This window comes from Lepisosteus platostomus, chromosome 7 (genome assembly GCF_059453375.1).
Source record: "Lepisosteus platostomus isolate fLepPlt1 chromosome 7, fLepPlt1.hap1, whole genome shotgun sequence".
NCBI classification, from domain to species: Eukaryota; Metazoa; Chordata; class Actinopteri; order Semionotiformes; family Lepisosteidae; genus Lepisosteus; species Lepisosteus platostomus.
The window spans coordinates 45,466,329-45,493,957 of record NC_142617.1 but is presented as its reverse complement, the minus strand read 5'-3'; the positions used below and the strand labels follow the sequence as shown (position 1 = coordinate 45,493,957).

General features: G+C 39.8%; 1 protein-coding gene across 2 annotated transcripts; it reads right to left on the bottom strand.

Moving 5' to 3' along the window:
* Nucleotides 1-279: 279 nt before the first annotated feature.
* Nucleotides 280-26,212, bottom strand: abhd17c (abhydrolase domain containing 17C, depalmitoylase). Of its 2 annotated transcripts, XM_088640720.1 has the most exons (4): nt 26,083-26,202; nt 25,375-25,896; nt 8,137-8,316; nt 280-2,626 (listed from the first exon to the last, which is right to left on the bottom strand). In XM_088640720.1, the coding sequence occupies exons 2-4, from the start codon at nt 25,860-25,862 to the stop codon at nt 2,407-2,409; spliced, it is 888 nt and encodes a 295-aa protein (XP_088496846.1). In that variant the 5' UTR covers nt 25,863-25,896; nt 26,083-26,202; the 3' UTR covers nt 280-2,406. The 2 variants fall into 2 exon arrangements, with proteins under 2 accessions (XP_088496846.1, XP_088496845.1); XM_088640719.1 differs by having other exon boundaries at nt 25,375-26,212.
* Nucleotides 26,213-27,629: the final 1,417 nt, after the last annotated feature.

Here is a 27,629-nt window from a genome sequence, read left to right as displayed (position 1 = left end):
GGCTGCCGAAATCTGGTCATACTGAAGTTTGTTTAGAGTGGATTTAGATACCCCAGCTACTTGGGCACTTCAGTAATCAATTCTAGAGAACAGCAAGTGAAAGTGTGTTAAACTGAAAATTCAGAGAATATAATCCGTTTTGTCTCATTTTCAACAAGTCCTTCTGGCCAGTTTATGATTGCCATCACTGTTAGAACCTAATAATTCTTAACATAGTAAACTATGCACCTTTATTACCCATGAAAAGACAAATTCCTTAAAAAACAAGAAGAAGGTGACTTTTTATAATTCCATGCATCCTTTATTCCATTACAACCATTATGTTGCCAGAAAGCAACTGAACACAGACTTTTTTTACGCAATCAGTTTTTAACAATCTCAATCTTACAGTACATTTAAGGCTTTTTGATTTCAGTAAAATCTACTAGTAGTGTGTGTACCTTTTAAGTATTTTGCATTATTTATGCTTACTGTGATTCCAGTGTCAAAATCAAGTTAAATACCTTTAATTCAGTTTCTTTTCTACAGATATCAAAAGAAAAAAGATCTGCATAACACAAATGTGTGAATGTATTAATAATTACTGAAAAACACTGTAAAACTTTTCAGTATGAAAGGAATGAGGAGGCTAAAAATACATCAACAAAATCCTGTTTTGTTTGAGAATAATAAAGGTTCTACAGCAATAAACACATCTATATGTAAGAGTGCTGTTCTCCAAGCTGGGGTTCACAGTCCAGGACATGAGAACAATTCAGAGTCACATCTTGCCAAAACAAAAGTCAGGGGAAAAAAAGAGGCCACATTTCAATGGCAAAATGAATGCCCTATACGGAAAAAGCCACTACCAATAAAGGAAATCCTGCAAAAATGATTCTGCAATTTGACTTTAACCATCTAGGTGTTTATAACTAAAAGTATATTGTTGAATTTCATAAAGAGGAGCTTCACAGTGAGGACAGGACAGTAGGACTACAGGTCTCAGACATTAGACCAGAGCATCTAGAAAAGGCCCCTCATGCTTTTTAGTTTTGTTTGAAAAGGTCAGCCACTTCCACCAAAACCTTCTAATTTAATTACGACTAAAAGATAAATATGATCTTTCTCCACGCACACAGGGCTTCACAGTGATCGAACCGTGAAATATAACTCGTCATTTCTAATTTAAAGATCTTCCCTGCTAGCTTGCTTTCTGTACGTAAGGCCTGTCTTTCAGTTGTTTAGAAGCTGTTGAATCACAAGCAGCACGTGAAGTGATAAGTAGAAATGGAAGAAAATGAGAGCTGTTAATTCTCACATTTTCAAAATCTCAGTAACGTCTGAGGAAATATATAGAAAATACCAAAATTACCTTGTGGAAAAATTAAGGAGTATTTTTCATGCAGCAGTTAAGCCTAAACAATAATGTTAAATTGCAGATGGGCTAATTGTGAACCATTGCTTTCTCTGTAACTGAATCAGGGTCTATTAAACCTGGATACTGTCAGCCAAGAAGGAAACTACTGCCATAGAATTAAAAGGAATGTTGGAGTAAAATTCAAAAAACGGAAAACACCTTTTTACCATTTCAAACCTTATTTTAGAGTGGTTAGATTTACACAGTTTATGTCCCAGTTATTACTGAATAAGAAAATGACAGCTGAACACTGAATTTCTGCAGCAATTATGCTGTCATTAACTTCTGAAATCCCAAGCACCATGCTTCAGAGTTTGCTTTGAAGGAAATGCCAAACCTGTTCAGCAGCAAGAAGAAAAATCTGGTTACATATCCAGGGGCCTGTTCTCTTCTTAAACAAAAGTATGAATAATTAGATAAAACCTCACCACCACAAATTGTTCCAGTTACAATACCACAGCTATAAACATCACACAGGTGAATTAAATCCCTTGGCCTGAAACCTGACTAAAGTAAAGACCAGAGAAAACACCAGCCACACCAAAGGCAGCTGTTTTAGAATTCGGAATCCGAGTTTGTTTCCCCCCTAACTACGATATAAAAAATAAATCAGGAATGCAAAAAAACATACAAATTATAACCACTGTGTGGAAAGGAATTTGTTACAAATACTTGCACCTGAAAAGTGCCCCCGTTACTCGGTACACTTTATGGGAATTTAAAACCAGCACAAAAAGAAAATAAAAAAAAATCAAAATAAATTCAGCAATTGAATATTTGAGGTGCAATAGATTTTTTCAGGTATAAAAGAATACAAAGTTATCACATTTAAATTCACCCAGAACTGAGAAAGGGCGTTCTTCTTAGTCAGGAACCATGAGAGGAACTGAGAGGAGGCGTGTGCAGACACTGATCGGGTCAGCCCTCCAGGGAGGATCGGGAGCCTGTCGCCACTCCCAGCGGGGCTGGATGCTCCTCCTTCGTCTTCTGCTCCTGGTTCTTGGCCGGCTTCAGGAGTTGGGAAGCTCGAAGGATATGAACTGTTTTAGTCTTTCCAGGTACTGAGCGTACAGCTCTATGTCATTGTGTCCCGCGCCCTCCACCCACAGAGGCTCCACAGCCCTGGGGCAGCGCTCGTAGATGGCCAGGCCGTGGGAGAAATCGATCACCTCGTCCTCGGTGCCGTGGATCACCAGCACTGGGGAGGCCACCTTCGAGACTTTATCGATGCTGAAACACAAAGAAGATGCATCTCAGCACACACAGAGGCTGGCACTGAAGGGTCAGGACTGGCACCGAAAACAGGAGAAACAGCCCAGCGGCTGATGACGCATCTATTACTGCAAACACTGAAGAAGCAGGAATTGTTAGACATCTTTAAAACTTGAAACCAGGTGTCTTCATCTATCAAGGATGAAAAAAGTGTGCACTTAATTTGAATTTTGTACACTAAATAGTAGATTATGAATTATGCAATACAGACTGGTCTTACAATAAAAATAATTCCTTGCATTTATGTGATGCTTTTAATCCTGAAGGATCTCAAAGTGTTCTACATGAAAGAGGGGACCCACCTTTTCCAACACAGACGTGCAGCCCCCACCTGGAGGGGGAAGGAGTCCCCCCAGGAGCTCACAAGAACTCAGTTAGCACCTCTACTCTTACAAATAGTACAATGGGATCTTTTTTCCTAAATTTATAAATGCAAACGATTTTTGTTATACCAGTGAAATTTTGCAATAGCCAGCAGTATGTTTTTTCATGTCTCAGCTTGCAGGTACAAGTTGCGCCACACTGGAATCTTTAATAACAATAATAACCAAGAACCTTGGTTTAATTACTCATCCAGAAAACAGCCCCGCCTACAGCAAAGTGTCACCATACTGGGAACAGTTTTGGAAATTCTGGTCCAGAGGGAAGGGCGCCACTTACTGGCCCACCAGAACCACTTACAGCCAGGCCCAGACTTGCTCAATTTCTGAGAACTAACAAGGCGATAACACTCCTGCATCTCATGTTCTATATATCAGAACTGGGATCAATTGATGATTCATACACAAAAACATGACAGACATACAGGATGAAAACTACATCTCCACTATATTTTACTATAATATCCCATTTAATTTTAATGTCACTAAAAAATGAAATGGCTATAAAAATAGAACAATGGGATGTTGGAACAGATTGAATTTTATACTCTTGGTCCTTGTAGCTTTAGAGAGGTGTCCATACACAGGAAATAAATGTTTTTAGTCCTACAGTCTACATTAACTACAAACGCACCAGCAGTGAGGAGATGGCAAACATCTGAATGTGTTCACAGTGCAAGCAGATGGTGGCATGTGGGGTAGCCAGCAGCTGTCCTGTGGAGGCTAGCAGCAGTGGGATACCCACTCTCATTCATAGTGTTTGAACAAGAATAAAACACGTCCTCAGGAAATCAATCCATTCTCTTCTTCTCAAGCACTTGGCCCAGAAGACAGATCCTCCCTGGCCAAGCTCTCTCCTTTTTGCCTAGTGATCCCACTGCACTACCTCCTTGAGATGGCATTTATTAGTCAATAAAATTTAGTTCAAATGCTCATAGCACTTTCACCAGGGGTTGCTGGAGGGCCTGGTATCTTCCAATTTCAGTTCCACCCATGTTCTCAGCTACACTGCTGTTCTAATTAATTACCTGAATGACTAGTATACTTTCTGGCCATGCTGGTTTATAGGTAACTGTACCTTTAATGAAGTGAATGTCTTCTATAATCAATTGTAAAAGACTATTATTTATAGCTAATTTAATGTTGAACTTTTTTCACGGGTTGAAACAAAAATCAGAAGACAAGAATGAAGCTGGAGACTCCTGCTTTACATTAGAACAATTTGTTAATGTCACCAATATAAACCTGGGCAGATTATATGAGGAAATAATCTATAAATGTATAATTATAAATGGGAAAAAGAAAGTTCTGACGTGGACACTCTTTCAGCAATTCAACATTTTCATGTTGCTTTTAGGATGTTTGAATTTAGCAGCACCCAGCCACTTCCTTCTGCAAGGCAGGCTTTAATGTAGACTGCGACAGGAAGTCCTGTGCTAGTGCTTCATTCCTGCTGCCCACCAGACAACAGCAACTTCGTTAATATTCAAGCCCACACCACACTGCAGCCTGTGAATCCACCGAGATGGAAACCTCATTAAATTTTCATACAGCCTCACTGTAAATGCCTCAGCAGCCTGCTCTCAAACGTCCTGCAGGGGTACCAGGTTCTACCCTCTTAAACTCCTGTGATTGCTTTGATGTGAATGCAAAAATAAAACACTGTAATAAAGGACTACAGCCAGCTTTGATAAAAAAATAAATAATTAGAGTTCACAGCCACTCCATTATTCTTCCTGCCAGTAGGCCAGTGTCAGAAAGGTCTTTGCTAAAACTCCAGTTCCAATAAAGGAGACAGCAGATTCCTGAGAAGACTTTATTAAGATATCTGATCAGCCCACAGGTCTCTCACTCTCAGGATGTTGACACAGATGATAATGGGGCAGAGCAGCTGTGGGTTAAAGGCACCAGGGACCTGTGGCACAAAGCCTCACTGTTAATGTGCACTCGTTCTAGGATATACAATACTGGGTTCCTCAAGTTAGTGTTTAATTTTGGATCAACAATGACACAAAAGCTTTGTTACAGAAAACATCGGGGGCAAATTCCCCCTTTCATACCAATGCCCGTTTCACATTCTGTGAACTGGAATTGGGAAGTGGTTTGAATGAAGGAATTTGAATTGAAAAGCTGGAAATAAGAGCAACCCAGTCTAAACAGATTTTGAAGTTATAGACTTATCTTAGACAATGCATACAGTTTTGCCATGGTGACCACTTTTCACTGACCACTACGGTTTAACAGTCACGCAGACCTGGCAGTAGCTATCCCAAATCTGTTTTTTTAACACATCCACTCAAAACCAAAGGAAAGTTGTAAAAGAATGATCTCTTTGTGGGACATTTTAAAGATTTGCTTTTACCCTAATTATTCCCACATTTAAAGCATCCTGTTGCATCCTGTGATAAAAATAGAATAATTTAATTCAATATTTCCTGGCCTTCTTGCCTTTGTTGTTTTCAACTTACACTCAATCACATTCAATCATTCCCATTATCTACTTTCATGCAGTTTTAAAGGACAAAGCTTATTCTTTTCAAATTTTGAATTTCGTATAACTGGATCTGGAAATATCTCACTTGTCCCCACTGTCCTGCATGAATAACAAGTCATTGCTATTTCACAAATGGCAGTTCATAATATATTAAAAGCTTACAAAGAACACTTATGTTTCAAATCATGGCTCAAAGTATCATCTGAGTTTTAGGATAATGATGAAATGATAAAATTCTGTTCAAACACCCCTAATCAGGTTGACATCTATGTGGGATTTATTGTCTTTAATCTTTAAACCATAAATAATTACAGGCTCTGGGAATTGTAAATTATACACAAAAAAGGCACACACTCATGTCATCTGATTTTTCATTTGAAAAAAGCAAGCAAGTAGTACAGTTTATTAGATCTAGGGTTGAACTCTCTTATTCTGACCTAGAGTATTTCCAGGGCAGGTAGGCTAATACATATTGTAATATTACATTATGTTTCATTTTATTAAAAAAAAACAAATGGTGTTTGTCAGTGATTACATCCAAAGGTGCAACATCACCTTACTCTTAACCTTGCAACCTTGTCCTATTTGCATGAGGTGGCTGGTAACTGCGCACTTGTTTCATTAAAGTCTAGTGCAAATGACTCCATCCCACGCCTCCAACAGAAGGGAAAAAATCTTAGAAAAGGATCTGTGTTGGTTTGCAAATTAGTGCAAACCAGAGGGAGAACCATATATATGAAGCATCACCTCCTCTATCCATGTATGTACTGCATGTGCTACAGAGGGGTAATCTGCTTACTGGATTTATTTCTTAAGATCTGTTAAATATCTACAGTACTATGGTGTTCACAGTGACAACGTGTCGATAACAAAAACCAAATAACAGCAAATAGTGATGATTCAAGAACAAATGCAAGATGCAAGGTGTAGCAGAACAGTACAACACATGGCAACGAAACAGCACTTATTTTCCGTTATGCATTCTGTAGCATAACATAACTATGGTTCATCCCTTGTGCTGTAAGTGCACTACAGTAGATGCTCAAGTAAGGAGCTGCTGGAATTAGGAGTGCTCTTCTGATTTTACTCTCTACAGTCTATCAGCAGACAAAAATCACAACACACCTGTTTTTGTGACATGTCAAAATGTCAAAGTTGTTAATCACAACTGTTGAAGGCCAAGAGAAACTTTATGATTCTGTGGAATAATCCCTCTGCAGTTTAATATTCAGGAACAGCTGGCCAGCTGTTCATACATGGTGGAGTTGCCCAGATTCACAAGAAAATAACTCCATCAACTTGAAATGGTTGTTCCTGGAAATAAAATCTACAAAATTAACTAATTAAATCCATTTTATAGTAATCCAAATACTAGGTTAGAGCTTAGAATGTCAAAAAGGATAGGCAAAAAGTTTTGACAGAATATATTTCTTATAAAGTCAGAGATCTAAACAAATTACACAAAAAATAAACGAGTACAAAACTCTATTCAATGGCAGAAGAATATAATGATGTTAAAGTAAGAATGAAATGATAGAAACAAAAAGACACACTAATCCACAAAGTAAAAAAGATATTAAAACAGAGAAAGATTGAACTGATGTGACCAGATCAATGTTTGATCCAGCAGATTGTCCTGAAAAAATGCCTGGAGTTATGCCTGTCCAGATCAACAGAAATCAATACAGTAAACTCAGCATTGGTATACATTATTTTTTCTCCACCTCCAACACAAAAATAAATTATACAGTTAGTCAACTGTTGGGCTAAACTTGTGACAGTACAGTACTAGGGGGTATTCTATGTTCCAACATAACCCTTAACATCAGACAGTGACCCGTGAGACAGTGTAGTCACTAAAATTATATAAAGAAAAAATGAAGCACTTCAAAGTGGATATCAGTGCCACAAGAATTATTAACTTATATTTTTTTAATTTGCATCTGTTTGGTTTCTAACTTTTTATTCTGTTTTTCTCTTACTCTTTCTCTTACTTTTTTAGAAACTGCTGCGCTCAGCTGCTACATTTACTGCCCACATGCCTGCTGTCTGAAGTCTGCTTCTGCCGATGTCTTGTATGAGGGGAACAGACTTCAACTTAACTAAGAATTGAAAAGACCTTTAAAGGCGTAATAATTATGCTGTTCCTGCCCAAGATGTTCTGTAAGCACAAAACTAAATGGAGGCTTCAAAAGAAAAAAATATTTTCTGAAAACTTTACAGGCAGAGCTGAGGGTGAGAAACACCACGCAGCTTTAGAAAAACACATTAAAGAATGAGAAAACCACAAAGCTATAGCTGGAGGCAACAAAACCTATTTCCTCTCTTATTTCACATACAGTCTCCCATATAGCACACAACCAGTCAGTATAATAAAGAAAATGGTGGTAAAAGGAGATGATTAGGAAAGGAGCAATCATAAATCTAGGCCTTTTTCAATTACTGGGTCTCCTGCTAGACACAGTTTCACTACAACACAAGGTGGCAAGTGAAGAGACCACTGTTGCACACACAGTGGAGACCTCAGAGCCTGTGCTGTGCTGTATTCCATCCATTCGGCCAAGTGTTTAAAAAGGAAAGATATTCAGACCCACCTCGGAAACGCATCAAAGCAGTACGTCTTCCTGGTGTCAGGGAAGGCCACCCGCAGCCCGGACATGAGGGGGGAGTGGAGGATGACGGCTGCACACTCGTAGCGGGCAGCCAGGTCCACCGTGGGCACCGTGCCGATGCTCTGCCCGTACAGGATGATGTTCTCCGGTGTCACTCCGTACCTGGGCAACGCAGGGAGTTTCAGGTGGTTAAACTGCTGGTTAATACAGAACATTTCAGCACCTTTTCCTGAGATCTGGCCTTTCCTGTTTCTCTGTCTAAAAATGTTTAAAACTAGAAATGTCATGGAAGCTAGAAAATAATTGTTATTCCCTCTCGTAACTTATATAAATTAAATAAAAGACCTGGAATTTTAAGCCATATATTGTAGCTGCCTTGTCTAAAAAAGCCGGTTTAATTAAATGGGATGATAACCAGTTCTATATGGGATTATAACAAAAGTTCTTTCTATTTCTAGCAAAGCCAGTAAGCTTCTGTTGTTCTAAATTCAATCTTGTTAGAGCTATACAGCAGTGACTGTACTGTTACACCAGACTGTACTATACAGTAATACCCCACTTACTGGCAGTCAGGTTTGCTTTTAGTGAAAGACTGCTGTCAGATTTGATCTTAGCTCTCTTCAGTGATGCACAGATAATCGAGTCCTGAATTTGTTTTTTCTTGTTGACAGAGGAATGTACATGCTACAATATACAAGTTAAAAGAGCAGATGCTTCCTTCAGTCAAGAAAGTCTGAAGCTGTGCTACTGAAATTTCACCCTAGAAAGTCTGCGTTTTTATTTTTAATAAAGCAACAACTTCTTATAGTGATGAAAGTTCTAGGATTATGTCAATGCAGGAAAGGAAATGTGTAGCAGTCTTAAAGCAAATATGCAGCACTAATGGTGCAATTTTTGTAGTTATTAACAGAAAGTATCTGGAGCCCATGGTTTAGGTAAGGAGAATACAAATCTACAAATGAGCAGATTTATGACTGGACATACACAACTAATGTCATTAAAACTGCAAATGTCAATTGCGAAAAATAATAAACAACTGTAAGCTGTGGGTGCCATTACTGAAACAAGATTCTATGATAATTCAATCTTTGCAGAAGCACCCTTACTGGAAGATAACAACGTTATTAGAGTGCCCTTCTGAGACTGGCAACACTTCCTGGTAGTGTAATTTGTTTCCCAAACAGTTTCTATTGTTTTTGGTACATTTCTTAGAGCCTGAGTTATATACACACAAAAGCAGGCAGCAGCAGACACCCAGACAGCAATGTTACCATCTAATAGCCTGATCTGAATTGGTTGTAGTAGCTAAGAAAAGCTGGACCTGGTCACCATTTGGAAGACAGGTGTTCAAGGGGGTTCAGTGGACCAGCAGGTGATGCTCTTCCCTATGGACCACAATTTCCAAACCACTTCCCCAGTATGGAAACCGTGGATACTGTGCTTTTCAGATAAGTCATCTAAGATCCTGCTCATTAGATTTGTGGTGTTGACCCTGGTTTCCTGGGTAATTTCCCACTCTGCGCTTCTAAAGTCTGACTTCCCTAAAGTTCCCTCTCAATTCACTGGTGAAGTGGTTTCTCATCCCTCCATCTAGTGGGGCTGATGGAGAATAATTGCTGCAGTGCATCATCAATGTGAGAGTTATGGGATCCTTTGAGAAGAAAATGTTAAATTTATACACAGTAGATACTATCATCTAGAGAACAAATAAGGGTCCATACAAAGAGTACACCCACTCCACCTTATTCATGGGGGATATGTCCCTGAACTATCTGCAGTTAATGAAAACTACATATAATGGGAAAAAGGTGTACTATACCAAATACTGTAAATACCATGGATACACCTAATACACTGTGAAAATCAACATCAATATACCAAATAACAAAAGAACATGACAGAAAATAATCTTAGTCCTGCACCATTTGTATTATATAAAGGAATGTTAAAAAATGAAAATAAAGCACTTTTTTGATGGTCAAAGTGCAGTAATCTAAGGGGAGATGTGATGAGCCTGCAACAGTGTATGTGAACATGCATGATGTGTTGATGGTGGCGATAGGGGAATTGATGATTGTGAAGCTGATGATGAAATGACTGTACAGTAATCACTGCTGCTCATCTTCCTTAGTTTGTGTTTTGTGGGTTAAAGGATTTGAGCACAACAAAAGGCAGCAAAGGACTGAATCCAAGCGAATGAAGAACTGGGAAGAGGTGAGGGATATTGGGAAGCACGAGAGCATGCGAGAAGTTTGAACTGAGCCTCAGAGAAAATCTGAGTAGATTTGTGTCTCCAAGAGAGTTACAGAAGCTTCGAGAAGGTCTCTCAGGCCAGGCCGGTCCTGACCTCGCCAGTATACAAAATCACAGATGAGAAGGAAGGGGTGTATGCTGTATCAACACAACACACTGAGGAGCTGTCGCTAACAGCTGTGAAGTCATGGAAAATATGGAAAATTATATTAAGTAATAAGTAATGGAAACTTTTTATAAAGAACAACATTTTAGGTCTTTAACAGATGGAAGGGCTGGTAAGCCATGGATATGATTTTTTAAACAAACAGTAATAATAATAATAATAATAATAATAATTATAATATTTGAGAAATCCCATAATCAACCAGTTTTTGGATGCTTGAAAGTAATGCTACAACCTAGGCTTGCAGGTCAGCTCATGAGTCTGTGCTTAAGCAAGGTGCCAAAAAACCACAGCATAACCACACGAAGCCCAGGGAAGTAATAAAAAGAGATTTAGAATCTCTCAGATTTAAAAGGAAATCTGATCTCAGTGTAACTGAAAGTTTCTCTTTTGTTTACTTACATGTACAAAAAATGTGTTTATCTGGAAAAAAAGGGCTGCAGCACAAATGTTCCTATATCGTCACAGTCAACATTTCAATTACACAATATACCTGTAAATAAAGAGAAAGAAACTGATACTTTGTAGGATGTTTTTTTAAATTAAAGACATCCGTGTTAAAATATTAAACACAGGCTCTTTCGAGAAATGACTGGATGAAACCCTTGGATCAAATAAAGCTAATAAACACACATCCTCTTTCTGGTTTCTAGCTTTCTGTTTATCGGTACAAATTACACACTGCCAGTGGAGAACCTTACGTTTCTCTTAAACAAAAAGGGCTACATTACATGTCTCATGTCTACTGTAGCTGCTTTTAGAAGAACAAAAATGCTACTGTTAATGCAGGCCTCTCTGTATCCAATAATTAAATAAAATCTAAAATCACCAAAGGTTCTAATACAGGAGAAAAAACGCAGCAAAACATGTAATCTGAACCAGTCCCTCTTTTCCGATTTGGACTTACAATTTTAAAATCTTTCCAAGTAGCGGCATGCTTCATGGAAACATAAGATAGCAGCTGATACAAATTAACAAAACTGCATTCACAATGCCAGCAAACAAAAACTATTTTATAACACCCTGGTAATGACAGAGGAAAGCCAAAACCACCATTTGGAAGGCTGGCATTATTTGAGAAAATAACTTCATTTATGGAATTCTCTTGTCCAAACAGGAATTAAGGATGGAAAGGTACAGCAAGTTCACCAGCGAAGCAGCTGCCACGTTTCCATGTGGTGAACTTTATGTTAAACAAAACGAGAAAGCTGCCTGTCTAAACAGCCTCCAGACTTGTGAAGAAATCGATCGAAACAAGCACTGCATCTAAGTACTGGACCACTGCCAGCTTCCCCTTGGCTTCTGGACAGACAAGGGGAAAAAACAGTGGCAATTACTAAATATCTTTTACAAGAATTAACATTGTTTCACCACTTTTAATCCCTAATTCACATTCATTCAAGGAAGTTACACACTGTGACCTGTGCCACTAGTAACTGCATTGTTTCAAAATGATATTAAAATGATGGGACAAAATGAGAACTGAAATTAGGTTGAGACACATGATTTATCAATTAAATATTTTGTGGTTTTCTTTAGAAGCTTTAATACCTGGTGCCGGCTGGAAGACTGTCCCACAACCTTAATTTAAATTATCTTTTTCTGATGCAAACATTTGTCGATGAGGTTTTTTTATAGTGAACTCAACAAGCAACCATCATGATAAACTTGGGGAAAAAAATGCTGCCACTCTCTCACAGGTGCATTTCAAATTCTACACAGAGGCTGTCCGGGAGTCTCTTCATGACTGTGCACAGTGACAGAAACGGCTCTGTTCCTTCCAATTCATGTCTTCCTTCACAAACAAACGAATGGAAGAGAACTGAAAACAAGCAAACAAATCCTAAGTACTCTATGTAATTAACTAGGAAACACTGACTACACCAACATTAGGGAGACAGTGTAATTAGTCATTTCTTATTTGGAGATGTGAACAGCATGATGTTGCCACTTTCCCTGGTTTTTCCATGGTCTTCATGATCAACTCAAGACAGCAAGATAAATTCCCTGTTCCCAGACAGCTTCCTGTAAGAAATTAATAATGTGGCACTTTCTGTATTTTAGAATGCTGTGATAAATGAACCATATGCCACTGAGTATTTCCAAAAGTATTCCTTTTACAGAAAACAAGACAAGTCCTTTTGTCATCCCCTTCACTGTTGACAGCTTTTAATTGCTTTGCTGTGAGTGAAGGTTTGACTGCCCTCATCAGAAGACGCATAACGATGCAGTGCAGTGATGTTCTCAAAGAACAGCAGAGCAAGACAAGAATTTTGGACTCTTGCAAGAGCACTCCAGGAAGTGATAATGGTGGATTACCACTTCTAAATCTTATTCTTAGAAACAAATTTGCATGACTTGGTGTTTATTTTTATTTGAAAGATGGGACTGACTGTATCACTAAACACAGTATACAGTGCCTTGCGAAAGTATTCGGCCCCCTTGAACTTTTCAACCTTTTGCCACATTTCAGGCTTCAAACATAAAGATATAAATTTTTTATTTTATGTGAAGAATCACCAACAAGTGGGACACAATTGTGAAGTGGAACGAAATCTATTGGATTTTTGAAACTTTTTTAACTAATAAAAAAATGAAAAGTGGGGCGTGCAAAATTATTCGGCCCCCTTGCGTTAATACTTTGTAGAGCCACCTTTTGCTGCGATTACAGCCGCAAGTCACTTGGGGTATGTCTCTATCAGTTTTGCACATCGAGAGACTGAAATTCTTGCCCAATCTTCCTTGCAAAACAGCTCGAGCTCAGTGAGGTTGGATGGAGAGCGTTTGTGAACAGCAGTTTTCAGCTCTTTCCACAGATTCTCGATTGGATTCAGGTCTGGACTTTGACTTGGCCATTCAAACACCTGGATACGTTTATTTGTGAACCATTCCTTTGTAGATTTTGCTGTATGTTTGGGATCATTGTCTTGTTGGAAGATAAATCTCCGTCCCAGTTTCAGGTCTTTTGCAGACTCCAACAGGTTTTCATCCAGAATGGTCCTGTATTTGGCTGCATCCATCTTCCCCTCAATTTTAACCATCTTCCCTGTCCCTGCTGAAGAAAAGCAGGCCCAAACCATGATGCTGCCACCACCATGTTTGACAGTGGGGATGGTGTGTTGAGGGTGATGAGCTGTGTTGCTTTTACGCCAAACATATCGTTTTGCATTGTGGCCAAAAAGTTCGATTTTGGTTTCATCTGACCAGAGCACCTTCTTCCACATGTTTGGGGTGTCTCCCAGGTGGCTTGTGGCAAACTTTAGACGAGACTTTTTATGGATATCTTTGAGAAATGGCTTTCTTCTTGCCACTCTTCCATAAAGGCCAGATTTGTGCAGTGTAAGACTGATTGTTGTCCTATGGACAGACTCTCCCACCTCAGCTGTAGTTCTCTGCAGTTCATCCAGAGTGATCATGGGCCTCTTGGCTGCATCTCTGATCAGTCTTCTCCTTGTCTGAGCTGAAAGTTTAGAGGGACGGCCAGGTCTTGGTAGATTTGCAGTGGTCTGATACTCCTTCCATTTCAAGATGATCGCTTGCACAGTGCTCCTTGGGATGTTTGAAGCTTGGGAAATCTTTTTGTATCCAAATCCGGCTTTAAACTTCTCCACAACAGTATTACGGACCTGCCTGGTGTGTTCCTTGGTCTTCATGATGCTCTCTGCGCTTTCAACAGAACCTTGAGACTATCACAGAGCAGGTGCATTTATACAGAGACTTGATAACACACAGGTGGATTCTATTTATCACCATCAGTCATTTAGGACAACATTGGATCATTCAGAGATCCTCGCTGAACTTCTGGAGTGAGTTTGCTGCACTGAAAGTAAAGGGGCCGAATAATTTTGCACGCCCCACTTTTCATTTTTTTATTAGTTAAAAAAAGTTTCAAAAATCCAATAGATTTCGTTCCACTTCACAATTGTGTCCCACTTGTTGGTGATTCTTCACATAAAATAAAAAATTTATATCTTTATGTTTGAAGCCTGAAATGTGGCAAAAGGTTGAAAAGTTCAAGGGGGCCGAATACTTTCGCAAGGCACTGTAATCAATGAGCTGAAATCAGTCAACACTTCTTGCTTTATGCAAGACAGCATCATTCTTGCAGCCTTTATTTGTAAACAGGAAACACAGCACAAAGATCCGAAAGGAAATCAAAGAAAACAAAATTAACATCTGCATGTGTTTAGGGAGTTCACATACCAAGACCAGGAGGTGAACATGCATAAAGTACTGTGCAGTGCCACCTCTATTGGTTCATATCTAAGACATCTTTTTTGAAAACAGCGCTCATTACCAATCAGATGAACTCATACTTATGTAAGCCTACTGTTGACAGCAGACCCCCCAAAATAATTACACATTCCATGTCACTGATCATATGAGTAGGAGTGTCAACCCCAGTGTCCTAGTTAAAATGTTCAATATGCTCAATCTCATCTTCCCACAGTTGGCTAAATAGCTGCTACAAGTCATCCTGGGTTTATCACTTCAGTGGAAAATGCAGTGCGTTTACTACGTAAAGTGTTTTGGGATCCTATTGGAATTAAATGTACAAGAAACTTCGTAATTCATTTTACTAATAAAGGGGAGCATGGGTCCTGGGTTTGATTCCAGCCTAGGGCATATTCTGTGTGAAATGTGCATGCTGTCCTCATGTTTGTATTTTCTTATTATTCCAGTTTCTTCCTTAAAAAGCTAGGCTAGTTGGTGCCTTTAAATTGACCCCATGCACTTGGGTGTGTGTCCTGCTCTGGACTGGCATCCTGGACAGAATGTGGTCCTGCCCCGAGTCCCGTGATGAACTAGTGTCCTGTTCAGGCTGCAGTCCTGTCTTGCACTCTATGCCTGCGAGATGGGCTCCAGGTTGCTGGGACCCTCACTAGGAGAAGATGACTTTCTGGCAACAGATAGATGGATCCGGGAGACCAAGAATATTGTTGAGTAAGACTGAGGATTGAGTTCCTCGTAATTCCTAGCATCCCTCAAATTTCACGAATGTTGTACATGTTAAAACACTCATTTCAAAATGAAAAGAGAAACGCAGATTTCTGGATCCAAGAAATTACACAAAAATTAAGTTTAATCTCTCGTGTTTCTGAATCAATCTCAAATCACATTGTGTGTTCATGGTTGACTTAAAATTTACAGTTCTGGACACCTAACCTGAGAGCTTAACGAAAAGCTTAAGGAGACTGTCAATTTTTACACAAAGAAAGCATGGTGTCGCATTCTGAATGGAAAGACAGAAGGAGAATAAGAATAAGTTATTTAATTTTTTTTTAGAAAATGTAAAAATTCAGATAAATAAAAATTAAACCCATTCACATGAAAAGGAACTGAACTTGAAGTCATTTGGAGTTGTAGCACCAGATTAAAAATGTGCACAATTCACATTACAGGGTCCTTATTTCTGAAACACTTCAGTGCTCAGAGGTTGTTTGCGGCTTCAGTCCTGGTAAGTGGTTTCCAGCCAGGGGTGGCAAAGACCCCTTGGAGCTCTGGACAAGGGATCACCAGAAACACTGATCAAAACACTATTAACCCCCAAGTCTTATGATTTGTACATTCAACATTTCTTCAATGTGTATACACTATATTCTAAACATCTGACACATCTGCTGATCAGTAGTTATGCTTTTAACAATTTATAATTTAATGTTGCTTTATCTTTATGATTATATATTCATGAAACATAGCTGAAACTTAGCTGCTGCACTGTGAACAGGTAAAAGGGCTGTGTTAATTGATGTTAGAAGGGCAAAGAAAATTCTGTTCTTCTAACAGGACTCACAACTGTTATTACATCAAGTCAGGGAAACATGAACTGAAGCCTGACAGATGCAGGCACTTAATTACACTCAATGACAGAAACACAGCTGATTTCAGCAGCTGGCATTGTTAAAGCAGAGGACAGCGCACTTGTATTTCAGTACGGCTGGATGCAATTCTGTGTTTCTCTTAACAGCTGTTTCATCAGTTCTGGCATGAAACTGGCTACAGTGCTGAGTCTTGGCTGGCCGTGGAGGGTGGCATTTGTAATCCATCGCTGACCTTGGATATCTAAAAAACAGCATCATCAAGGTTGCAAATGTTTATTGTACCTCAAACACAAGTGATGCCTCCATAACTAACGGTTTAAATCATTCCATGAAATCAACTGCTCTGACCCCAACTAAGGCTTCCCAGAACAGAACTGGCATTAATTGCTGGATTAACTTGAACAATCAGGGCAACCATGTTCATACCTGACAGTAAAGAAAAGCATTCTCTTAAACATAGAACACAGACCTAAAAGACAGATTGGTACTTACTATAGAATAATGGGAGTGTGCCTTACTATATCTACATTTTATTCACGTTTCCATAGTTTGCCCCCTTCAGTACTTTTATTTGGAGAGTCTTCCAGCAGCAGTGTCACAATTCAAAGACTTGCACCCACTTATCTCATACATAGTTCCCAGAGAGCCAAGCCAACCATGGTGTGATGTACCTAGAATACCTAGAATGTGATGTGTTTCTAGCCACTTGGCCCCTTACGGACAAGAGATATTAGCTGCCCTGTCCACAGAGCTGAAGGGTTGCAACTAGGCTAACCAATACTTGTCACGCCTCTGGAAACAGTCGAGCTCCCTTTTCTCCAAGTCTTCAAGTTCTGACTCAATAAGGATTTCTAGCATCTCACAAGAAGTTATATGAACCCTTGGTCAACCCCACTTTGTTTAGAAGATTTTAATTCCACTTCTTTCACCTGTAAAAGCTCTGTCCTTGATAAGAAAGGACCTGCTGGAAAATCAGGGTCATCTACACACAGCCCCTAACTTACAGGAACACCTTGGTCTTGTGCAGACTCTCAGTCTTCTGTGGGCTCCGGCCACCAGCTCAGTTTTCCCCAGTAGTAGTTTAGAGTGGTATAATCCCCATTTACTGGTATTTAAACCAAGGACTTTGCTGCTATTACACAACAGTAATGTGTACTCTGGTGACTGGGATACTTCAGGTAATGAACTCAGAACACAGACCACAGTTACTTTTGGCAAAAAGATAATGTCACTGCAATCTCTCTTTCCCATTTCATTAGCTATCATGCTAAGTCCAATAACTCAGTTTGGGGAAGAAAATGTTTTTTTCACTTTTCTTTTATTTTTGTGTTTTTTCAGGAGGGAGCATCCAAATGTTAGCAGGTGTGCGATATGAAACGTGTTCCTTTCAGGCTTCCTCTGTTCCGTACACACCACCTGGAAGGCCCTGCAGACGAAACATCCTGCAACAAACCTCCAAAGGAAACAAAAGCTGTCGCTTGTTACCGGCCAGGCTCTCACTGCCAGGAACACTGTCTCGTCCAAGAGAACAGCATGGGGAACAGCAAAGCAGTCTACTCCATGATCTGAATAACTACTGCGTTGACTTACACTATTAAGAAAATGATATGCTTAAAACTATTTTAAAGTAGAGACTGACAGATTCATATAAATCCCTTTTTGGAAAGATTCATACATACACTTGACTTCTACTGGTCGAAATTAGGTCACGAGGTGCCATCAGGTGTAAAACGTCTGACACTGCAAACACAAACTAAAAATGTAAAGCATGTTTGCATCAGTTTTCCACACATGCTTACTATCAGTTTAAGGAGTGCCAATTAAAAATACAAACCTGATTAAAACCGGATTATAAATATCAGATAAGTTCTAAAAATAACAGCATATTGCTAAATACATTTTTAGACCACATAGACGGGGAGCAAACAGAATACAAAGTCTGTAATCATTACACTTGGCTGCTTTGGTAATATACAGTTTCTCCATCTCATCTAATTTACGTTATATGCCAGACATTAGAAGTACAATATTTCCCTTGTTAATTCTGAAAGAAAATTTTGAGAAATAACTTCATAATTTATACCACAGTATTCAATCCTAGCACATACTGTAGGTTAGCCCATTACAGGAGTATTCAGGAAAGGCTGCACAATTCTTTAAGCATAAGACTAAACAAATAACAAAATCTCTTTAGACTGGCATGCCAGATTTCTGTTTTTTAAGATTTTAAGACTTTTTTTCATTAAAAGCTGAAGGCATGCTACTTTATGATAGAGAAATAATATTGAATGACAGCACAACTATTACAGTACTTTTCCATTAGAAGCTCTACAACAACTAAATGTAATTTAGAAATTTCCACAAAGAATATACACATCAGATATTTCAGTAAAAGTGCAAAACATAAAAATTCAATTTTCAATTGAATTGGGAGAAAATTATATTTAAAGAGTCATAAGTGATTTGTGGGATCAGTGAACTGAACTTAGCTGAGCTCAGTTCACTGAAGGAAAGGCATAGTTTTACAGAAACTACAGAACCAAATATTAACATTCAGGGGAAGGCAAGAAGAACACATAGCAAGAAGAACACAAACAGAAAGTACAGCTTTAATGAAACTCCCTGACCAGCATCCTGTTACTTGAAGCTTCTGTGTAATAATTAACATAGCTCAATGCTAGAGTACACAATACGTTTGCCACAGCCCATTACTTCTCACCATACAGTGTGCAAAGCTCAGTATACTGTGCAACATGGAGGCACCTGTGCTTTGAGCACAGATTAAGAGCTGCAAAATATACATGACCCTCACAAATAAAATGAAGCAAAGCAACAGTGAAAATATAACAGATGTGTAAGTAGCCTCAATTTGCTAACATAGAACTGTGATCAGTACTAAACAAATTTAGTTATGCGATCTTCATAATTCCCAAGGCTCCTATAACCAGAGATCAAACAAAGATCAAACAAGAAACATACAGGGACACCTGTAGTTACAGCACAGGATGCAAGGGAATACTGAGCTATTTCTTGTCAGAGATGGGAGTGGAGAGCAGTTTTATCCGAAGGTAGTGGCTGTAATTCCATATCAATGCAGAAGTACCGGGAACACCACCTGAACCTCGGGCACATTTACGAGGTGGCCTCACAAAAGGCGTCCCCATCCCCTGTGCACAAATGGGTCCCTTCCAAACAGAACCCCAGCCCATAGCAGGGGATATCTGTAACCACCAGCTCTCGCTGCACTTCCAGAAACGCCACAAAAGTTATAGGACTGGGCTACAAATGGTCCGCTCTTCGGACTGCTGCTCGTCTCTCTAGGATGAGGATCGCTTGCTTACAGCAGGATAAGAGGAAACCCTGCAGGGGTTTCCAAAAATATTTACAGTCGTAAGAAAAGAATCCAACTGTCACAAGTGTGTAATGGGGTGAGTCATTCATGATTATTTGGAATTAAGAGTGTGAAGATATGAGACATGAATTGAGGCATGCTGTGGTTTCTGTTATATGTGAGCAGCAGAGAAATCAATATTATTACTCAAAGATGCGAATGTTTGTATGAAATTGAAGCTCCCTGTGAAAAACATTTAACACTAAAAATATATACTTTATGTGTATCTAAAAGTTACCTAAAAGTTATTGGTTACAAAACCGATTGTAAAATAAATACCTGATCTAATTATCTTCTCTAGAAATACACTGAACGTCCACTGCACCCATCCCCATTCCCTAAACCTGGGCATTAGCTGAACTCTGCTCCTAGGCAAAAGGACGCAGTTGTCTGCCTGTCTAGGACTAACAGAGTCAGACTGACAGAGATTTCTCCCTTTAGAGGCTAATAACAGTTGTACCCTGCCAAAAACTGAGAGCTCTGTGAAAAATATAAAAGTCTACAAATGAGAGGCCATTAGGCCCATCTAGCTCATTCTGCTACATATAGTAACAATGTGTGGACAATCCCAGATACACACCATTAAAACACCAGGGTCTGCAGGGTCATCTCATACTGTATATAATGTTTACAATAGTGTTCCGGGAAGATTTGCTGTGCAAAGACAAGGAGTATTTCTATCAACATGGCCGGTCTAGCATACGTAGCAAAGGGCATGCATAAACCTTCTTTAGAGAATGTTCATCTGTAGAGGGAAGAGGGGTCCTTTGAAAAACGCATATCATCAGTGACTGGCACCCACAAGTCAATTCAGGCTCTACTGGGGGGGAAAAGTGGTCATGCTCTGCACATTATGAGAGCTATAAAGTAGAAACTATTTCAGAATGTGGGATTCAGGTGAGGAAGCAGCAAGTGAATATTTGTAGATAGACCAGGGAGCCTGGAGAGAGATTATTGGACCATGTGAATCACTATTCTACAATGACTATGTAATTTGGGGGCTTGGTTGACTCTAGAACTCCTGCAGCCCTTGTTATGATCAGAAAACATTTCTGTGGAGAAGCTTAAGATTGGCTGAAAATTGACATTCAACCATGACAATGATTCAAAGCATAAAACAAAATAGTCTATATGGATGTAAGGAAAGATCTGATGTTATTTTTTTCTTTATCTAAGTGTTCGCGACTGGCCATCTCAATCTACAGACTTCATAAATATTATACATATTAATTAAATCTTTGATTCTAACATTAGATGAATGTTCACTAAAAAACAAAGACTTTCAGCAATTCTTCATGCAAGAAAATGTTCCTTTGCAGTTCCAGAACCTTACAGTACACTACACTACAGGAGCCATGTAGACAGTGTAATCCCTGCCTGAAGAGGGTTTGAAAACTACCAATTACAGAGATGTTTTAAATATGATGTTTTTTGGTCTTCAATTATTTCTGACAAATGTATCTTTGCTCTGTCCAATGCTATAAATTATCAGATATTTAGTGCTCCTATTTCACCAGGGATGTGAATTAATTTGGAGGGCACCGTATCTAGAGTCAAGAGGTATTCTGGTGCAAATATCTCTCCTCTCCTCCCACAGGGGACAGCATCCTGAGGTTACCAGGAAAACATGGAGTTCTTCCATCTGGAACATGCCCATATCTCCCGTCTGGAAACGACAGGGCCTTCTGGCTGTGGGGTAGGTCACTCCAGCCCCAAGAGCTATCAGCTAGACTCTCTGCAAGGAACCATGGAACTAAGAACTGATTAACACCACTATCACAGAAAAACCTGCTAATGGCATGGGAATGCTTGCATGAAATTAAAGCCCAATCTAACAGAATGCAGAGAATGGCTCTCTATGGTTGAATTATCAGCCAACAGAACAAGGTTAAAATGATTATTAGTGAATTTCACTTACAGAAACAATTTCATGGTGTCCCCTGTCCACTGCATGTGCTTTAATGAGAACTGCAAAATGTGTGCCATGAAGCTTTTCATGCAATCTGACTGTGGATTATAAATGCAGAAACTGTATTTAATCATTGCAGTGCAGGCAACCAGATCAAATCAATAGTCCCTTTGATTAAATAATCTACAGGCATCGCCAGAATCATATCCCACTGTTGACAATAAATGGTCAGCGTTGGGAACAGACACCATAGAGCATAGGCTGTCTCTACTGCTACTGGCACTTTTTCTTAGAATGTTAATAACCTTAAAAACTGTACAGCAATTGTCAGGAAAAAACAGTGAATGTGTTAAATGCCTGTCATGCCTTTCCAGCTTTTAATTTAGAACCCAACAGTTTATTGGGTTTTAATGATTTTAAAGTCTTTTTAAAGGATTTTGTTTTCTTCCCTGTTGGTTCGAGTACTTAATTTGAGTCTAAAGCAGTTTTTCTGTCTGAAACCTGAACAGTTCACTGCACACGAAACTGATGAGATGCAATTAACCGTTCTAACAACATAACAATGGACTGATCTTTTTTTTTCTTTTCTCTTAAGCCACTGCAACTGCCTGTAAATTCAAAGTGAAGCTTATATTCTGATAACACCCAAGCAGCCTACGCCAAAATAAATAATTAATAATAATAATTGCTTATAGCCCTTTTCTGGACCCTCCACTCAAAGCGCTTTACAGGTAATGGGGACTCCCCTCCACCACCTCCAATACAGCCCCACCTGGATGATGCGACGGCCAGAACGCTCACCACACATCAGCTATCAGTGGGGAGGAGAGCAGAGTACTGAAGTACTTTTTATAGATGGTGATTATTGGGATGCCATGATTGGTAAGGGCAAATGGGAATTTTGGCCAGGAAGCCAGGGTTATACCCCTACTCTTTTGGAGAAACGCCCCGGGATTTTTAATGACCACAGAGAGTCAGGACCTCAGTTTTACATCTCATCTGAAAGACGGCGCCTGTTTACAGTATAGTGTCCCCGTCACTATACTGGGGCATTAGGACCCACAACATCACAGTGTGAGCGCCCCCTGCTTGCCACACTTACACCTCTTCCAGCAGTAACCTTAGTTTTTCCCAGGATGTCTCCCATCCAGGTACTGACCAGGCTCACACCTGCTTAGCTTCAGTGGGCTGCCAGTTGTGAGTTGCAGAGTGATGTGGCTGCTGGCCATAAATGGCATAAATGGCAACCCGGAGAGGAATACAAACATAAAGAGAATGCCTACAGTACTGTACCAGCTATTCTAGTTCATTTTGTGTGTATACAATAGAAAACCTGTTCTGAAATTGTTTCCATTCTTATTTTTATTTGCATAGCAAACCTGTTTTAAAATACTTCAATTGTTTAATGGCCTTTACGTCAATGAAGATAAGGAACTAGAGCTTTGAAATGTGGGTGTGAGAAAGATCAACCGGCTGCAGAGACAACAGAAGAAACAGTATGTTAAATCTAATGCAGGACGATCCTTTTTAGTCATAGCTACTGAATTATCTGCTTACTTGACAACACTATCTGTATCGTTGGTAACATTTTCCCAGTCCTTCCATTTTCCAAAAACAGAAACAAGAAACACAGTATTTTGCCTGTTGAGCTTTCTCGGGTGAGAGAGAGGAATTATTAGGTTTACTAAAAAAAAATTCAAAGCAGAAATAAAGGAATGAAAAAACAGTTCTGCTGCCTATTAACACGGGCCACACCCCAGACAAGCCATTGAAGTCTCCTAATCTTGGCTTCAAAGGTACCTCAAAGCAAGTACAGAAAAGGTTTGTTCTCTTTTGTACATTTAAGAACTCTGATCCCAGCCCCTTCAGAACCTTTGGGAAGGCCAGGGTTTGTCCTAAAAACATGCATGCAAGCTGAAAGACAAGGTCTAAGTATGAACAACACTGCCTGGTTTATAGTATCCACACCTAGCATATTGCCTACATGGGTGACAGAATAGTCTTGTACCAATGCACAGCGGTCCCTCCTCGCACAGCTTGCTTGATTTGTTGTGCCATCAGTGGAAGGAGAACTTTAATCTAGAATTTGTGATCCAGAGTGTAACCACATCCAGTCCTGAACTATAAAACCCACACATTAATTGGGAGGTAAATATTCCTGGTAAGGGTCACAGCAACCCAGAACGTTTTCTAGAAGCAAAGGGCACAAAGCAGGACTCTCCTTGGATGGGATGCATGGACACACAAGCACATTTTAGAGGCACTTACCCCATACAGAAGGAACCTCAATGTGGAATCAAACTAAGGACCTGTGAGGGAGTTGTGCTAACCACCATGCCAAAACCTGACCTATAACAACAAAGCCAAAACATATCTCCTCAAACTCTTTAAAATGTTAGCACACATCGAAATAAGATCATGAACAGGGTGGCACACAAAATGTATTTCCCCCACCCCTAAGTACATACAGACCAGCAGTGTTGATATAACCCTGTGTAATCCATCTGAGGAAGGAAATAACTCGAAACAATTCACTTGCATTGCTGTGCACCTGATGTCATTCAAAGTAACAAAGTACAAAGCAATTAACTGAAATGAATAAATCAAAAGCACAGGGCTGAGCAGGCCTGGATATTCACACAAGATAAAGGGTAGACATTACATTTGTAATTTTAGCACCAACAATGAAATCACGGTGCATATTTAAGGGCACAATCCAGGATTAGCACTACCGCATACCAACAGAGGCACGATCTACTTGCTGCAGTCTCTCCAATGTAAATTTCATAGTATGAATCAGCACGTCTACAATCTCCTCCCAAATCAGTACTCCCAACAGGAATCATATCTGGGGCTCCTTGTGACCTTACTTTTCATCCTCCTCACATCAAAAGCGCACACAACTGGTAGCCATTCTAAAACTAAATCCTTGAACAATAAGGTTTCTACCTAGTGCTGGAATCTGGCAAGGGGGAAGGATATAGCCCACAGTGTGGCTTCTGGGAACACTCTACTTCCTTGTATTAACATACTGATAAGCAGTATACCTTACAGTAGTACTTACAGCACAATCCTTCACCATAACTATTAATAAATACAGAGGTAAACCACAGGCATTGCCTGCATTCTACCACTGCCATTAACAACACATAACCACAATAGAGGTGTATACTGAGTTTAACTACTCTTTTGGCATACAGAATATACGATTGTATTGACAATTCAAACGTAAAGAAAAATGAGGGCTACCATGTCAGTTACTAAATGCTAGCATCAATGAGATACATATATTGCAAATACGGGATTATTTGGGATGACCCGTGGATGGAGGAATTTCATGTCGAAATAGTGCTTACTTCAGTAAGAATTGAAGGACTTTACATAGAGCTACCGCCTGTGGAAACTGGTGATGATGCTCAGTCCACTGAAAGGGGTCTGAACGAGAAAGGCATATGGCGACGGCATTGCTAATCTTGTCATTGTGTACCGAGGGCTGTACAACCGCCCTGTGTGCAAGTAAAGCGAGTTGACGATGGTAACCATGGAAATTGGTGGATGGGGGAGGGGCGGCAGCTCACAGAGGGATCTTGATCGTAACCTTGTCGATTTCTTGAATGCAACAAACCCACCCTTTAAATCTTCTGCGCGGCCGGACTGAATTCATAAGTACTGTACTCACTTGGTCCGAAGAGCTTGCCATGCAGCATCGATATCAGCGTACAGGTTCTTCTCCGACGGCTTTCCAGAGCTGACCCCGTATCCCGAATAATCGTAGGAGAAGATGTTGCAGTTGATCCTGGAGCCCAAACCGATATAGAAGCTGCACATCTGGCCGAGGTCCACCGCGTTGCCGTGGGAGAAAAGCAAGGTGTAGCGGCTGTTCGGGGCGCACCGGACAAACATGCAGCCGACCCGGTTCCCGCGGCTGGTCCTGGTGTAGAAGACCTCCACGGCGTCCAGCTCCCGCTGGGAGTACTGCCAGTCGGCCCGCTCGTTCAGGTGGAGGCTGCATGTTCCGCTCGCCTCGTCGGTCTGGACCGAGTACGTGGGCTCCGGGGGCAGGAAGGCGAGCTTGGCGGCGATGCGACTCGGGCAGGGCGGGCAGCAGAAGAGCCAGCACAGCTCGCCAAGAGAGAAACCGTTCATCCTAGGGCCTTGCTCGGGCATTGAGACTTGATTGTAAACAAACTAATCCCCGTTCCTAATAAAACAAAAGAATGCGACTATAAAGCCAAGCGCTAACATACAATAGCGGTGGTTTTTTTTTAAATGATTAAAACACCGCTGTCAACATAGTTGAAGAATAGTTCTCATACAGCGCCGTCTTATAAAAGAGCCCTTGTCTATCAAGCGAATTATTTTTTTTAAAAAACGAAGCATTTACAACCTGTACTGTAAGACAATCACAAAGCAGGCAGCCATGGTTCAAGCTCGACAATAGCCAACCATTCAGCACAACTTCCGGGTTAGACAGCGGATATCCTAGTGGTGCTGTCAAGTCAACACAGCGTTCCTGCATTTGTAATTTATTCATTACTTATCGAACCAAGCGCTTCGGACTTCCTGCGCACTGCTTGAAGCGAAGTGCGTGTCATGCACACAGCCCCGTTGTCATACGCCTATTAGTTTTTTGTACCATTGTGCAGATTGATATCTGTATATGCAATGTATTTAGCATTCGTGTGGAGTTCATTCAAATACCATTTTTAAAACTAATGACATGCAAAAATTAAAAATATCATAGTACATGCTTTTGATTTTGTTAGTCTAACAATCACAAATCCAGACCCCAGAACACTTCAAAAACACGATTTCCACAGCACTGCATTAAACGTTAAATCCTCAGACGAATATACGTTATTATACCGAACACAAAAGTGGTTTAAGACAAAAGTGCTCTGTACAGTAAAATTAACTATGAATTCAGACTTTTCTCATTTCTCATAGATTTTATGATGGTGACCATCCAAAATGACACTTGTTAAATGGACAGTTACTGTTTTTTTTTTTTGGGGGGGGGGAGTCTGGCACAGGTAGTGTTACCACCTGTTAAGCTTTTGACAGGATTGTTCTTTTTCTGAGGCAGCTGTCCTGGAAAATCTGAAAGTCATCCTGAGACATTAAAATGTCCCATATTTCTTTTGTCAGATCTGTGATACTGAGGTTAGCATTCACAAAAACATGAGGTTTTGCAAGTTCATTTGCTAGCTTAAGTCCATCTTCATTACCATGCAAAGTTACTTCTTGTATTATTGGCTACATACAGCAACAACAATTAACAGCTGTGAACAGCCAATAAATTACAAGAACTAACAGGCATGTTACCTAATATTTGGGTAAAGCCTTGGTGTAGAGTGGTTTAGATTTTGAGAATGGAGCAATAGATGTGAAACAGACAATAATGCAATGCTCATATCCAACCACAAAAAATATCGATATGTTACAGCAATAAGGTAATTTAAAAGTCAGTTTTCATGGGTCAGACTTTATTTTATGAAAGTGAACAATCCGAAGCAACAATGAAACATTCAAGGGAATCTGCTTTCAGAAACCCACAGCTCTTTATGTAAATAGCTGCCTCCTGTTCCCTTTTACATCTTCAGTTTACAGTATGTTCTTGTTTCACTGTTGACCTTGACGTAACACACTTTTGTTTTGTACACTGCATATGGAACTGCTCCTTATCATATGAAAGGAAACATTGGCACCACAATTATGTAACCAGTGATTCACAGAGGTATCTGTAAACATGGACTATTCAATCAATACTGTAAAATCAAATTCAAATTCTTGAGATCTGAAACTTCAGTCTTGTCATGATACAAGACAGATGTACAAAGGTCAGCTTTTGCTGACATCTGAGTCGCTGCAAAATAAAGTACATTTCGCTTAAATTGTATTATGTAACATTTTGATCTGGTTTTGTTGTTTGTT

Excerpts from the sequence above, each read along its gene's own strand:
- abhd17c (XM_088640719.1), bottom strand. The coding sequence starts at position 25,862 with ATGCCCGAGCAAGGCCCTAGGATGAACGGTTTCTCTCTTGGCGAGCTG. Across the intron at positions 8,317-25,374 it reads TGGCAAGCTCTTCGGACCAA|GTACGGAGTGACACCGGAGA; the intron begins GTGAGTACAGTA and ends TGCGTTGCCCAG. Across the intron at positions 2,627-8,136 it reads TGCTTTGATGCGTTTCCGAG|CATCGATAAAGTCTCGAAGG; the intron begins GTGGGTCTGAAT and ends TTTGTGTTTCAG.